General features: G+C 51.5%; 1 protein-coding gene across 8 annotated transcripts in view; it reads right to left on the minus strand.

Moving 5' to 3' along the window:
• The window catches only part of Cacna2d2 (calcium voltage-gated channel auxiliary subunit alpha2delta 2), a 135,701-nt gene that overhangs the window by 64,807 nt on the left and 54,410 nt on the right, over positions 1-16,484 (minus strand). For all 8 annotated transcript variants that reach the window (XM_078043223.1, XM_078043222.1, XM_013359374.4 and 5 more), the window contains exon 3: positions 123-239. In XM_078043223.1, the coding sequence (XP_077899349.1) occupies positions 123-239 (117 nt within the window). The remainder of the gene's footprint in view (positions 1-122; positions 240-16,484) is intronic.

The following is a 16,484-nucleotide window of genomic DNA, read 5'->3' on the forward strand; positions in this document are numbered from 1 at the left end:
CTAAATTCAGTGGACCAACGGCTGTGCTACAAAGGAGGATTGGGACAAAACTGCCCTCCCAGTCAGGACCACTCCTCTTGGTCCTCCCTTAATGCCCCTCAACTCCCAACACACAAACCTACCTTTAGGGCCTGCACCTTCCTGTCCAGTAGGCTCTCGATATCCCCTGCCACCTTCTCCACCAATTTCTGAGGCTCATTCTCCTGTACCTCAAACAGGTTCCGGTTATCTTTGTAGATCTGGAAGGAAGCAGAAGCCAGAGGTAAAGCCAGAGTGGTTGCATACTCCCATACCATGGGCCCCAATATACTCTTTGCACAGCTCCATTCAGCTGAGCCTTCATCCCCACCCCGCCCTGACTTTGACCACAGAGACAGCATGGAGTCTAGCACCCTCACAGTCTCAGGGAAGAGGCAGGGCTGGTGCTCTATAACTTGCATCTGGGATGAGAGCCCAGTTTGGGCTGGTTGATGGCTAGTGGTTATACTTGCTGGGTCCAAGTTGTCACCATCTTGTCTGTGCCACAGGGTCCCCTCTTCAGGGACCTTGAGCAACACTCATTAACTAACTCAGAATGGCTATGAACAGCAGACAGGGAAGGGTGGGTTGGCAGAGGTAGGAGGCAGGGCATGGGAGGAGATGGAGCCAATCAGCACACACTACATGGCCACATATCAACATAAAGATGATCTCACACCTGTGTGTACACACACATATACCCACGTGTGAATCTTATGCACATAGTTGCTGCTCCATATGGCCTGGGGCATCTGTACCCCTTTCTGCTGATGTAGCCCCGGGGCATTTGCAATCACTGTGGTGGGAGCTCTGGATGCCCCTCAGGGTTCCTTTGTCATTCAGGGCACAGATATGGAGGCAGGGAATAGGGAATAAGGAGCATGTGAGGGGGATGAATTTGCCCTTTCCTTCTCAGAGGGTGGAACTGTGGGCATGTGCATGTGCCAGCACACTGAGAAAGGGGGCCTAGGTCCTCTAGACACAGCCAAGGGGCTTGTATGTATGTGAGTCTTAGGAACAGTTTTCTGCAAGTGTCCCTCCCTCTTTTTTTTTTTTTTTTTTCAGTACTAGGGATTGAACCCAAGGTATTCTATCACTGAATATATCCCCAGCCTTTTAAAAATTTTTATTTTGAGATAGTATCTCACTAAATTGCCCAGGTTGGCCTTGAACTTGCCTCAGCCTTCCAAGTAACTGGGATTACAGGCGTGTGTCACTGTGCCTGGTCTCTGCAGGCATCTTTGTTTGCGAATGGGGTCTTGGGTGTGTGTGTGTGTGTGTGTGTGTGTGTGTGTGTGTGTGTGTGTGTGTGCTCATCATACATTCCTGTGTTCCTAAGCCTGGTCAGATCCATGTATCCATTCAGGTGGCCTCAGGAGTCCTGTGCCCTAAGTTGGTTTTTTTCACCACCAGAGGTCACAGGCCAGACTGCCACGACTGGGCCATACCTCCAGGCTGTGCAGAAGTGAAAGGACCTGGAAAGAGAGGAGGTGATGAGGGGGAGATAAGGAGATGACAGAGGCAGCTGATGAGAGACAGACAGTCAGGGAGAGATAAGGTCAGAAGAGTGACACAAGACAGTGGAGAGATAAGGCCTCTGTCAACTGATAGGGGGATGGGCTGGGGGTTGCTACAGCCAGAGCCTCTGCCCTACTGCCCACCTAGCACCCAGCAGTCTGAGGGTTAAAAGCACAGCACAAAGCAGACTCAGGCAATCTTCTCCTCCTCCCGCCACCCCCATCTCTCCCAGCTTCTCTTTGCTTTTTGTCCTTCTCTTAGAACAAAATAATTTGTGGTGAAGTCGCTCCTTCCTGCAGAGCAGTGGCAATTAGGGGCGAGTTGTGGGGCCTGGCTACACAGCCAGAGAGGACAGCGGCCCCAAGTGGGCACCAGGACAGGTTGTTCTCCAGGCCTCAGGCCCTGCCTCAGGACAGAAGCCCTCTGATGGAAGACAGTGATGGAGGCAGGGGACATGGTGGTGGGGGGGCGGAGCCTGAGGGGGGGTCACAGGGAAATGCAGTGCTTTACTGTTGAGGAAACAGGATCAGAAAAAGGAGAGGACAAGTCAAGGCCATATGAGTGAGTGGCACATCCAGGGTCCCATCTACCTTGACCCATTCTTTTCAGGTTTTGGTACATTCAAAACATCTCCTTTCCCTTGCCTGGGACCACAGCCCCTGGGTGTGTTGTGGTCATGGTTTCCTTCGCACTGGCTTAAGCCTCAGCAAAGTGGTACCCCAGGCCACTTGCACCAGCAGGGGGCGCAGCTGCCTGGCTTCTTCAGGGCCAGAGGATTAAGTTCCCATACCTTAGACTCTCCTCCCTGTCAAGGTCATTCCCAGGATCTGAGGAATATGAGTCTACTGACACCTTTCCTGGGGAGACCTAGAACTCTCTCCCTAGAGCCCAGGGTTCCCTTTGAAGCCTTGCATGGCAATTGAGCTGAGGCTTGGGGCCTGCAGAGGAAGATCACTAGGAGTCAGGGCCATATCCAAGGACACTAGGTGACACAATGGCTTAGAAGCTGAGATGCTGCCAAAAGTCACCCATCTCTGAACCTCAGGGTCCAATATATTAAATGAAAATGGCAATTCTCATCTCACAGGCTGACAGAGGACAGCCCAATTCATGCCTCAAGAACCCTGTAGTGGGGCTGGGGCTATGGCTCAGCGGTAGAGCACTCGCCTAGCTCATGAGAGGCCCTGGGTTTGATCCTCAGCACCACATAAAAATAAATAAATAAATAAAATAAAGGTATTAAAAAATGTAAGCATGATATATTAAAAAAAAGGAACCCTGTACTATTGTTGTTACTGATATTGTTTAGGGTTTCCAGAATTCTGCAGAAGCCAACTTGGTCGCCCCATCCCCTCCATTCTCTCACAGCTAGATCTGCACGCTCAGGGCTGTATAAAGCTATCAGCTTCCATTCCTGAGTAGGCAACCTCAATCTCCTGAGGTCTGCCCACTTCCAGCCCCATTCCCTCTTCTAAGGTCCCTCCCCCAGCCACCCTGTTCTTGTCCCCAACACTTAGGCCTTAGCCCTGGAGGTGATAACTGTGGAGCCAGTGATAACTAGGGAGCCTAGACACCAGGTCGCCACTGATGGAGCACAGCCAGTCAGTTCCTTTCCATCTCTCCCCATGCATCATGTCTGTGTGCAACTGATACTCAACAAATATATATGTTGGATTCCATGTTCAATAGCAGAGCTCTGGGATCTGTGTTTTATTCCTCCACTTCTGTCTGAAGTTGTGTGAGCCCCCAGAGCCCAGGGATGTCTCTGCTATACTTTCTCTTGTTCCACTTCTACCTAAGAACCCATCATGGCACCTTTCTGTTGGTCTCCTGTGCCAGTATTTTGGGCCTCTCTGGCCCACTGACCTGTCATGTGCCTGTAGGCCATGCTGACTCCCACTGCATTACTTTTGCTCATGCTATCTCTGCTTCCACTGTCTACCCAAATCCTCTTTAGAGTGAAGGCAGAGAAGTGGGTTGGAAGCAGTTTTGAATGAGATGAGGGCAGAATCCAAAAATGGCATGGGCTGGTCAAGCTGCTCAGCCAAGCCTGTTCCTGATCTTGAACAAGCCTCTGAGATGTAACAGTCCTTGAATGGCAAATCCCTAATGTTCACCCTTCTAACATTTTCCTGGATCTGCTCCAGCAGCTCTGTCTCCTGCGCAGGCCCTGAGCTGAGCCCCAAGCCCCAGGGAGAGATCCAAGTGATATAGCCTAACAGATGGCCCCACCTTGGGAGATAGGTCATCTCTATAGTGATGTGGTCCAGGGAGTTCCTTTTCACTGTGGTCCCTAGCAGGGAACCCAGGAGAGCTTAGGGCAACTCCAAAGCCTGGACTCTGCCCAGGGCTAGCTCCTTTCAAGGCCCAGCCCTCAGCACTGCTCCCAGGGATCAACTGGGAAGTGGCAGAAAGGACAAGGCACACATGGTACAGATCCTCAACAACCATAGCAGGACCACATGCTCATTGGTGTCCTTGGCCCAGACAGTTGATTGGAAAAACCCAACAGCTCCCACAGTAGTGCAGCCTGAGAAGTCCTTGTTTCTGCCCAGGCATCTGGATGGAGGAGAGAGATGGAGACTGCAAGTTCACAGGCTGTTGCAGCTAGAAGTCAGTCATGATAGGGAGGAAGAGGCAGGGCTTCATCCCCAGGAGAAGGTAGGATGGTGTTGGGGCAGGGCACCAGATACAAACAGGTGGGCATGTGGGACAGGGCAGGAGACAGTAGCAAAGGGGCTGAGGAACAGGGAGACTAGGGGTGGCTGGGGTCATGAGAGGCAGTTTAGGGGACAGTTTGGAGCACCCTACTAGTTATGAAGATCTATCCCTTCATCTCTGCATGTCCCACCTCCCTCCAGTGCTGCTCTGACCCCAATTGTCTCTCAGCTCCAGCAATTCTTTTGTTAAGCAGCATGTGCAGCCAGCCTTCTGGCCCAGAGATTTTAAGAGAATGAAATCTCCTCAGGGGCCCCAAACCCGCTGCTCAGCCTCCAGCTTCCCTGGGAAGTTCCACATAAACAAGAAGTGAGCCTGGAGAGCATTTGCAGGAATGGAGGCCTTGAACAGGAAGCCTGAACCCTTGTAGGGCAGAGGGAGCCAGCCTTATCCTTCTAGTTCCTGACAGGGAGAGGTGGTGGAGCTGCTACAGCCCTAAGATGCCAGGAACACAAAGATAGCCCCTACAGTAGCCCAAAGGCCTCAGGACAAGTGACACGGAAAGGCCCCAATCAGAGGGCATTTTGCAAAGTCCTAGCAAGCCAGCAGCAGTGAGGCCCAGACCTGAGCCAGCACCCAACCAGCCCAGGGTGAAGATGAAGGTGGCACAGGAGAGGGAAAGGAGCAAGAGGAAGGGAAAAGAGAGGACGGACCATGCTCGCCACGGGAACAGCCCTGTTTGCTGTTGAGCATTGGCTGGGATGGGTGCTTTACATACTTGGCCTCAATGATCCCCAACAACCATTAAGGAGGATCTCCATTTAGGAGGTAGGACACTGGGGCCCAGAGAGGTAAAGTCCCATACAGAGCTGGATTGATGATTGAAAGCCTTGGCTTTAGGGCCCACTTGTGTAGTTCCACCCCTGTATTTATATGTCCCTGAACGTGAAGGTGAGGCCTGTGGAAAGGGGACATAAAGTGAACTGGGGATCAAGCCAGCCCGAAAGGGGACACTGATGCTAAAGGACTAGTGACAGGTAAAAGGGCCATTCTAGAGGGGAGGAGACAATGGACTCACAGAACCAGCCTGATCACTAACCAACCACCCAACCTGGGAGTGAAAACAGGCACACTCCCGAGCCATCTCTCTGCAGTGAAGGTGAACGGGCCCTCATCTCTGGAAAATTAAATCAGAAAGAAGATGGAACAAGAAACATTCGATGCAGGCTCAGCCTTGCTGCTGTCTTCTCAAGGATCAGCCTCATCGTGGGGCTTAGCCACGTGCTCCAGCATCCAAGCACCCATTCTAAGTCCCAAGATATGATCCCTGGGTGGTTAACTGTTTTCCACACCTCCTCTCACCATGCCTCTTTGTGTCTGCTCTTTGATTTCATAAGGGGCAGACAAGTGGGCATCTTAACTGCCCAGTCCCTCAAGCCAATAGGTCCCTAAACGGGAGGCCAGCAAGTAACTGGAGATAGTGGACTAGACCTCCTTAGGTCCCATGACATGGGCTCATATACTAGGGAAGGAAAAACCTGTGGGTTTGAGGTTGGAGGGCAGAGGTCACCTGCCCTCTGATTGGTCTGTATAAGAGATCTGGAAAGCCTTAGGAGGATGGCTTATATTGACTCAGGGACCTTGTGTTGGGCCAGAAAGGAAGCAGCAGGAGTAGGGGACAGGTAGTAACCAGTTTGAGAACCCTAGCCAGGCAGGGCAGATCCAGAGCCAAAATCCCTAGTCTTTCCCCCACTATGCTGCTTACACAGCCTCCTGTTTTTGTTATTTGGTACCAGGGATTGAACTCAGGGGCACTTAACCACTGAGCCACATCCCCAGCCCTATTTTGTATTTAATTTAGAGACAGGGTCTCACTGAGTTGCTTAGGGCCTTGCTAATTTGCTGAGGCTGGTTTTGAACTTGTGATCCTCTTGCCTCAGCCTCCCAAGCTTCTGGGATTACAGGGATGTGCCACCATAGCCTCCTATCTTTATTGAAACTACTGATATAATCACTAATCACCTTTGAAAATGGGAGGATTGATGGTCTAGCCATGTGCCTGGGGTTCCTTTCCCATTGAGAATACGCAGGGCAGATCTGGAATAAGCCGTATCCTGGCGGGATGGAAGGGCTGCCTCACACTGGGCATGTGGAAACCCTAACTTGGCTACTCTGGGGAAACACCAGCCACTGGACTGTATGTTATAGAAAGTTCCCCAGGAAGCCCCCTTCCCCCAGTAGGCAGGACTTAAAGTAGAGCCAGGGCAAGGGGTCCCTGCCACTCATTTATAAGTTACATTAGCTGCTGACTCTTGCTGGCTGCCACAAGAGATTCCCATGTGGCCATGCTGCCACCATCCCATGGTGGCTTGGTTCCATGGTGAGTCATCTATATATATATGTCCTGTCACAATCAGAGTTTGTACGCAGTGACATTGGTTATCATGTTGTTAATAACTTACTTTCGTGTTGAGCAGGGCCTGCCTGGGATGAACACACTCTCTAGGGGGAGTCACAGGTGGGTTATAACTGGACAATTACAATCTGGCCAGTGTGAGATATGGGGGGGGGGTGGGACACACAGGCAGAGTGGGAACAGAGAACAGGCTGCTGACATGGCTCTCTTGGGTTGGTGGCCCATTAAGGACACTGTTTTCCCCAGACTCACCCCCTTACATGTCTTTACATTCCCATGGGGGCACTCTACCCTCATGCCACAGGCTCTTATTGGGGACAAAGTCTAGGGCAGGGGAGAAGGACCCATTGGTTCCATGATCCCCTGGCCCCAAGAGGCAGCTTCTAGCAGTTTTTGCTAGCAGGTTTCCCCTTCACAAAACTCACAGGGGCATGAACCCACCCCCCACCCCCCCAGCAACGCCTCCCTGTTTTTAAAGTTAAAGTTTAGTTGACTGTCATCCATTACTGCAATTAGTACATTATGTCTAATTATGCAATTAGTGTAAAAAGTGCACTTGCCGCTGAGAATGGGAAATTACGCTGCCTCGTTACGCTGTAAAATCCATGTCATAAAAAGGCTCAATCTCTTGTTTTTCAAAAGACACAAAACCCAACACAAAACAATAAACCAAATCCTCCCAGCCGAGCTGGGGCCAGTCTGTGCCAACCTGCCCACAGTGGCCCCAGGAAGACCCCTCTCCACATGAAGTCTGCAAACCAGAGGAACAGTGAGTACAAGGCCCATTCTTGAGTACAGCCCTGTCTTTGCTCTCCTGAAACAGATGTGAATTTTCCAACTGACTAAAAGCTGTAACACTCTGATTATCCTTGGGCTTGCACTGAGGCCTGTGTCTCATGTGAGAGCAGTTCTGGAGGGCTCTGGCCACCACTCTAAACACAAGAGGACTTTTATCCAGGGTTCCCGATGGTTACTGTGAAGAGGGGCATATTCCACTTGAGGAAAACAGGAGGAACCTTCTCATACTCCAGGATTCCAAACCCTGGAAACCTCACCTGGGTAAGTAATGAGCTTCTTGTCACCTGAGGATAGCTCCATCTTCCCCAGGCCCATGCTACTCGGACCTCTTTACCTTCTCACGGAGGTGCTTCATATTCATGCTACAGGTCAGCTGTCAAGGACCAGCACAGTGGCTGAACTCCAGGCTGCCACAATTAGATAACAGCATTCCCATGGCCATGTGCCTATGTGATGCTCACAGTCTGTGACTTTATTTTCCCTAAGTTCTAGCTCCCTTGGTGGTCAAGATGATGTTCTCAGGACAGACAGTGAGAAATGAATCTAATGGAAGGGTGTGTCTCCCTACTATTAAGATGATGACTCCAAATGGTCCAGCCCATGGGGGGCAGTGAGAGGGAAGACTGCAGGGTCCCTCCTGACCTGGGTCAGCATTGGGTACACTTCTATGTACCTCAAAACCAAATGCTATAGGGATAAAGCCACCTAGGACCCATCTTCAAGGTCACACATTAAAGTTCTAGCATAGGCCATTTCACGCCTGTTGAAGAACCCCTGACAGAACCTTCAGGGAAGCTTCCTGAGACCTTGCCTCCCAGCTCCCACCATTTTGATCTGAAATGCTACACTTATGCCTGGAGATGGGTGATGCAATGCCATGGAGACATGTTCATAGCCAAGAATCTGCCCTGACCTCATGGGGATGATGTGTGACCTCTGCGGCTGCCACTGCCCACTTCAGACAAGGTGTTCACAGAACACAGAACCAGTGACATGGAGCTCTCAGCATCCCAGGACCATGGGGCAGGCAGCAGGGCCACTGTAACTGCACCTGCCTGCAACATGCATCCATCAGTTTTGGGTGTACTGAGCTGCCCAGAAGGCAGCTGGAGTATGGAGGGGGCATGGACCCAACTGGAGGGACATCTGTCATCTGAACTCAAGACAAAGGCCTCTGGACAGTTGGAGCTTACAAAGTAGGGAAGACAGTGCTGGTCACATGGGCAATATCCATGAAGACTCTCAGTGCCCTCTGTCCTCAGGATTTGACCTGGGTTAGCTTTGGGGTAGGCAATTTAAGCTGAGGTGAACAAGCTGCAGGCAAGATCCAGGGGCCCCTGCTTGCCCCCCCCCCTTCCTGAGCTGGGAGCTGCCGGCTGTCGAGGCAGCTGGGAGGGAAGCTGTGCCCAGCAAACCAGCTGGCACGGGGGAGTGAGAGTAAACATACCCGCACTTTCCCAACTCGCAGAAGTCGCCGGGTGGCGGCCGGCTGGTGTGGGCGCCCATGTTTATGGGAAACAGATTGTTTGTGTCGGTGTCTGGGCCCCCTTGCCACCCACCCTGGCTCCGCTCTCTTCTGCTGCCTTCCCACCCAGTTGGCTTGCATTCCCTCCCCTAGGACTCTGAGCCTCTCAGCCACATAGGGACATTGACAGTGACGACAGGGTCCTCTGTGTGGCCAGATAGGCCTCAACACACAACCCACTGAGTCTTATGAACTGACAACAATCCAATGAAGCAGGTATGGTTAGTATTTCCATTTTATAGCTGAAGAAATCAAGGATCTGGGAGATAAAGAAATTGTCTGGAGGCAGTACAGGCTGTGAATGGAGACTGTGGTGCTGGGATTCTCAGACCTGTCATCAGGCCCTGGGTACATCTTCCTTCACCTGCCCACCCCCACCCACAAGTCTGGTGTGCCCCTGGCTCACCACCTTGAGCCGCTTTGGCCCATCCTGGCTTTGGATGAGGACCCTGACCTTGGAGCAGGACAAATGGCTCCCTCTCTTCCACATGATAGTCCAAGTAAGTACAGAAACCTGGTCATATTGACTATCTTGCTGTCTGTCCTCTTTAACTCCTTCTCTCTCTGAGCCTCAGCTTAGGGTAAAACAGGTTGGAGTAAGGACTCTCTATGCTTCTCAGGAGCAGGGATGGAAGGATGATGGGGATGTGCTCAGGGGGACAGGGTAAGCGGAGGCTCTGGTGGGCCCTTGGTATGCCAGCGAGGACTCCTACTTATGTCACAGCTCCAACAGATTATGGAGATCTTCCAAGATGACTGGTTTTCATATCCTAGAGTTGGCAGAAATTCACCCCCCTAAATTCCCTCATGAAATGAATTGGAGGCCCAGCCTGAGGCATGGTTCTACAGACTAGGAAACAAGGACACAATCTGCACCTTCTGTCTGCGTGACCTCCATCCCACTCCATACAGTACAGCATGGAAAGCTCCGGCGGCAATCTTCCCAAGGACTGGAGCAGGTCCTCCAGGGACTCCAGAGTGGTCAGAAGCTTATCTTGCACCAAGAGTCCCCCCTTTTAATTTTGAAGGACCCTGTCCTCGGAGCAAGGGCAAATGTCTCCCTCTCTTCCATGAACTGTGACAAGGGTAATGAAGTATTCATCCACTGGTTGACTTACAGATGAGGAAATAGGCACCATAAGCAAGGGCCAGAATCTTTCCAAAGAGGAAATTCCCCAGTCTCCTTCACACATATCTAAGACTGTCTGAAAAGCCATGGGTTTAATTTGTACCCTGCCCTTTATCAGCTGGGTGGCTGGGCATAAGCCTTAAGAGTCCACATAACCCTGAACTATCTCAGCCTGGTGTCCTGAACGTTCCTCAAAGATGGAAGGTCAAATGCAGGGCATGCTGGTTTGTGTGGAGACTCTTTATAGGGTTGTTTATGCAGCCCTGAGCAACTTCCTTGTTCCACCCTGCATTGTAGGGACCAATTTTCTGGGTCTCACAGGCTGGAAGTCTACCCTTTTCTGCTGAGATTTGCTGCTGAAGATGTCATCAAATTATGACAGCACCCATTTATGAGAGGGGCTGGCTGCCCTCTTGTGAAAACATAAGATCTTGGCATGACTGGTGTGGGGTACAAAGGCAAAGATGGTAGTGAGCCTGGGAGGCAGCTGTGAGCCCCCATGATATGGAGGGCCCCTTTTGGGGAGAGGTCATCCCAGGGTCCTTCCTGCTCCATTCCCCTCTACACATCAGCCCCAGGTGCATGAACCTGACTATGTCCACTAAGTCAGTCACACATACAGACCTCACCATGTTCCCATCCAGAATCCAGGCAGCCATTTGCAGATCCTGCTCACAGAAAAAGCACCACAGTCTGTCTACTCTCACTAGATACCTGGCATCCCCAGGCCTGGTGGGGCTCTGTCCATACATCAAAAAGTGGTCTGAAGCCATGTGAAATGTTTTTTTGGTATTGGAGATTGAACTCAGGGGCGCTTACCATTGAGCTACATACCCAGTGGGGGACCCCCTTATAATTTTGAAGGACCCTTCCCTCAGAGCAAGGGCAAATGGCTTCCTCTCTTCCACATGACAGTTCAACAAGTGGAGAAACCTGGTCCTAGTGACTATCTTATTGTCTGTCCTCTTCAACTCCCTCTCCCTCTGAGCCTCATCTTGGGGTGAAACAGGTTGGCGTAAGGATTCTCTATGCTTTTCAGGAGCAGAAATGAAAGGATGATGAGGATGTGCTCAGTGCTCCCCCACCCCCACCACTTTTAAATTTTGAGACAGCATCTCACTAAGTTGCTTAGGGTCTCACTAATTTGTTGAGGCTCGTCTTGAATTTGCCTTTTGCCTCAGCCTCCCAAGTTGCTGGGATTATAGGCATGTGTCATTGCACCTGGCTTATGTGAAATGTTTTTTTTTTAAATACTTTATTCTAGTTGTAGTTGGACACATTATTTTATTTTTATGTGGTGCTGAGGATGGTACCCAGCGCCCTGCACATGCTAGGCGAGCGCTCTACCGCTGAGCCACAACCCCAGCCCCATTGTGAAATGTTTTAAGGAATAAAAACATTTCTGCTGGCCTGAGATGGCTGGTGCCACGTGAAGGTCATAATCATTAAGTCCTCTTGCTAAACACCACTGGAGAGGATCCTAATAATGAGGGGGGCCTGGTTGGGGCAAGGACATGGTGTGCCCAATAGTGGCCTCTGAATCAGAGTCCTCCGTCTAAGTTCTTGACACAGTCTGCTCAGGGGCCTGAGTGTCAGGCAGTAATCAGGCAGTGTGCACCAGAGCAGACTAGAGCTGCCCACGCTGAGGGTGCAGGCAAGTATATGAGGAGCACACCCAGACCTGAGCCCTCTTTCTTGTTCACCTCCTCTGTCAACACCTGCCAGCTCCATTTATTCCCTCCTCTGGTTTTCCTTTTTTCTTTTCTCCTACTTCCAGTTTATAGGCTATTCTCGAATTTTATGTATACTTGTAAGTGCCCTTAAATCTTCTGTAGAACAAGTGAGAAGCATACATAAATACACAAACAGGACCAAGACACTAGGGCTTTTGCACAACACCAAAGATTCACTGAGGACAGGTATGCTTTAGGGACATGCACACACTGAGGACACACATACAAAGGGGAGATTCTCATGATTCATAGACTCTCCTGGGCCCTCTGACTTTGGACCTGGGTGGTCCAAACACAGGGTGGTCACTGCTCAAAGATTTCCCAGTGTTGGGGACAGTGAGTTCAAGACTCAATCCCTGAAGGGTGGCTCCTGAGCAGGCCCCGACTTCTCTCTGCACCTCAGTCTCCCCTTATTTCACTGCAGGGTGGGAGGGAGACAATCCTTGGTACCTATGGCTCCAGGTTCTCTCTCTATGAATACAAGAGCCCCAGCAGCCACCAGGGCCCGCATTTACTTCCCCTGCACCCACACACTGTGTTTGCCATGCAAACGAACTGTGCAAACAGGACTAACAGCCCGACATGCCAGCAAACACTGATAGGGCCGAGCCTGAACAGCCATGAACTTCTAAGTAAGTACGTTGTGCTCAGAGGAAGCCCATGCTATATCTGTGGACCACCTCCTCACTACCCAACTTTGAGGGTTGCCGGATGGAGCAATGATAATTACAAGGATAGCTGCCAATACTGGCGGGGCTGAAACAAACCTGCACCCCAGCCATCCATTGCATGAAACCCTCACAAGCCCCACTTGCTGTCTCCATTTTACAGAGGAGGCAAACAGAGCACAGAGAATAACTGGTGGAACTGGGACTCAATGATTATGTGGATTAATTGCGTGCATGCACATAGACCCTGTTCCAGAGCCTGCCCCCATCTCCAGCAATTGGTCTCTAGCACCTGAGTTCCTGAGACCCTCCTTAGGCTCAACCCTGCCCCTCCCCTCCTTTGGAAAGGCACCCAGACTGCCCCCTCAGCTAGGTCCCTAGGGTTACTTGCCCCAGGGCTATGAATATCAGGGGACTTAGCTGAGTCCCATGTTTGCAAATTCTAACTTCTTGTGACTATAGAGAGCCATCTCCCAGAGACCATTGAGACCTTTGAGGCCAGCCCCTCCAGGATAACAGCCCCTCATTCATTTGCCTGGGGCTATCTATGCAGTTTCATCAGGGTGCCAAATGAATTCTCACTCTGATCAATGGCTTTGTGGGCAGAGGAGAGACAAGGACAGAATTGAGTTGCTGAGGGGAAGAGGTCCAGAATGGGAAGAGGCAGCTCTGTCCCACACTCCTTGCTTGATTCTGGGGTGTGAACTCTTTGAGAAACTGTGCATTGTCTGGCAGGCTGGTGGACGAGAGGCCTGGGTCCCCATACATGTTGTACTTTTTCTTCTCCCACCCCACCACATTCCCATGGGCTAGTCCATAGTCAGGACTTGGAGGTGATGTTGCCCCATTCTCCTACATCCTTTGTGTGGCAACCTCCAGAAGGAAGGAGGATGGGAGGGAGGCCTGAGCTTCTAGTTCCCTCAAGGACTCCCAGAGCAAGGAGGCGGTGAGGGCAACGATGCCAGGAGGACAAGAGCAGAACAAATTGCCCCGATTATGTAAGGTGCCCTTATTTCCTCCTTGGCACAGAGAAAACTGGGCAGCTATGTTCCTCCTTACCCTCCCCACTGGGCCATCAGGGAGACCCCTTCAAAGGAGTTCAGTCAAGGCTTTCCCAAGAAGGATCTATAGGCCCAGGTCTCTCTTGGGGCTGGACCCCAGTTGGCCACTCTCTTGGGGCCTTCAGAGCAGGACCAAAACAAGAGGCCTGGGTCAGTCCTAACCAGTCATTGCTCATAGAGTATCTCTGAGCACATAGTAGTCCCTCTGGTTTCCTGCTGGCACCCTGGACGGTGTAGCCTCCCTGTCCATTTGCCTAGAATTCCATGCCCAGGTCTCTCCCCTGCCCTAGTCACTCTAGAATCTCAAGGAACTCTGGGCTCCTCCAGAATTCAACTGTGGTCCCTGCCTTAACTACCACATCACCACTGGAACATAACTAAAGTCCACTCTTCTCAGTACCCATGGGTGTCCAAGCAGGAAGCTCCCTTCCCATTCAGATCCCAGAATGGCTAAGAGTCATACCAGTCACGGCCTCAGCATGGCCTGCAGAATGCCCCTGCTCCTCCCAGCTATGGTCACCTGTTAGGGCCCCTGGGGAGCACTGGAGATGTCCCAGGTTGAGGCCCTCATAGTGGTGACCATGGCCCTGACTCTTGGCTCCTCCCTGCATAAGCCCCCTTGCCAATTAGGTCTGAATATATTATGCCCTGGAGGGCTGTCCTGCAAACCAGGCTGGAAAACTCCCTCTGATATGGTACATGCTTTGCAGAGACGCCAAAGCTCAGCAAAGCTCTCTCTGGCTCTTTGAGTTTACAGCTCTGGCAGGTTTAGAGTTGTTAAACTGCAAATTTATCTCCTGTCATAAATCCAGATGATGCAAGAGCCAGTGTGGGTGACAGAGTGTCTGTGTATGTATGTTGGAGGACATACCATGTGAGTGGTGCACAGTAACATGTGTGCACACAAACGTTCACTGTCATGCACGTGGGAAGGGTAATGGTGTCTCTATGAACAATGCATGCCAAACACATGTCCCAGTGACTATGTATACACACATGTCTCAGTGTATATATGTCCAGGTATACAAGTGTCTGGCATGCACATTTCCAGGTTTATATGTGCATATGGGGGGAAGACTTGCAATGAATGGGGGAGGATTGCAACCTTCCCTGAGCATAGCCCTAAGTCTCCTATGTCCCTCTGCTCAAGTCCAGTAGGTCTCAGAGAACATTTATGTAAATGTGCACAGGTCCAGGGTACCCCCAAGCAGACCCAGTCCCCTTCCTTTCTGTCCACCATGTCAGAGGGACTAGAGTCCTGCATAAGTCACACATCCAGACCCAGGCCACAAACACTGAGAACTTGACACTGAAGATGCCAGGTTGTAATAGAGAGCCCCCATGCATAAATTCCCTCTTGTGTGTGGGGGAAGTAACAATGTACTGTCAGACAAAGCACCCCTCTTGCCTACCCCCACCTCTAAGACATGAGCATCTAGAAACAGCACGAATATGACTGATTCCCTGCTGATGGTGGGTGGGAGAAAATTACCTGTCTCTGAACACTACAAATAAGGCCCACAGTTTCCCCAAAGCAGGGTCTTTCTAGCCCATGGTTTAGAGAGGCTCTATCACTTACCTCTAAGTGTAGACTTACTGAAGCCAAGAGTGAACTTTTAAAGCCTCACCTGCTTCATTGAGGGGCTCAGGCTCAGGGCAAGATGGTGTTCCATCCCCCAGCCTGCGATCCAAGCCTGGACCTGAATCCATGCAGTGAGCCCAGATGATGCTTTCTAAGGCAGGCAGAAAGAGGGCAGCCAGAATCGGGTCCATATGCTTCTCATGCCCAGCTAATGGGCTGACAAATTAGCAGGTCTCCCCTCTAAGAGGTGATGAATGAGTGGCGATCCAGGAGAGCTGGGGATGGGTCATCTCCCCTACAGTACTCCATAGATAGGCTCAGCCCTGCCTTGTCTCTCTGGGGTGCCCAGCCCTGCCTCAGGGAGGGGGGTTTGGGGGTTGACTGTGGGCTATGGGCAGGGGAGGGTAGAGAGGGCATAAAAGGGCAGGCCTGGCCTTGGAGGACATCAGGTATCCAGAAGCAAGCCTAGCCAGGAAGGGCCCAATCCTTGGGTTGCCATCCAGCTGTCTGAAAGGGCACCTATAAGGAGGGGGTGAAAGCATGGCCCTCTCCAGGACCCTCCTGCATCCTCTCCATCACGGCCATTTAAGGCTTGGAAGAGAAAGGCAGCAGGCTTGGGAGCCTGTGCCCTGAGGACTGCTACTATACTCCTCACATGACCACTGGGACTAGTGAGGACAGGAAGAGACCTGAGGCTGGGCCTAGGTGGAACACCCACAAACTGGAGCTCATTCTCCTAGACAAGGTCAGGACTGCAGCTTTTCAAGCACAGGGTAGCAGAGGGGACATGCATTTGGAGGTGCACACCATGTCAGGGAGGGGTCCTGGTTCAAGGGAATGGCAGACTCCAGAGTTAGGGAGCTCCTGTTACAGAAGAGACCAAGCAGAAGTTGACCCTGGTTTCAGCCAGTCCTTTCTTGGGGAAGTTGAATCAATTGGTCACTTCTGAGCTGAGAGCCCAATATCCTCCATTTGTCCCCTAAATCATTATAATAGAGTCTTCCTCCATGTTCTCAGGACACCTGATATTCGGCCGGTTTATACAATCTTGTGACAGAGGCTTGTCTGGCTCCCTTTGAGAGCCTCTGGCCACCAGAAGCAGCCCCAGACCCAGCACCTCTGTGGGCTTCCTGTGCAAACAGCCCCAAGCCCCTGCCCACACTCCTTGCCTCCCACCCCGCCCCGTGTAAACAGAACCCACCCGCTCTCTCCCAGGAGCTGCTAATTCCTCGCCAGAACTGCTCGGACGTGAAATTGGAGTGAGACAATGTGTGTTTAAGGAAATGAATCTCGAATCTTAAGAGGCTCGGGGAGCCCGCCCTGCACCCCCATCACCCCGCCCGCCCACCCAGAGCCAGGAAAGGCACACTTGGCATCG

Source organism: Ictidomys tridecemlineatus, chromosome 3, assembly GCF_052094955.1.
Source record: "Ictidomys tridecemlineatus isolate mIctTri1 chromosome 3, mIctTri1.hap1, whole genome shotgun sequence".
NCBI lineage: Eukaryota > Metazoa > Chordata > Mammalia > Rodentia > Sciuridae > Ictidomys > Ictidomys tridecemlineatus.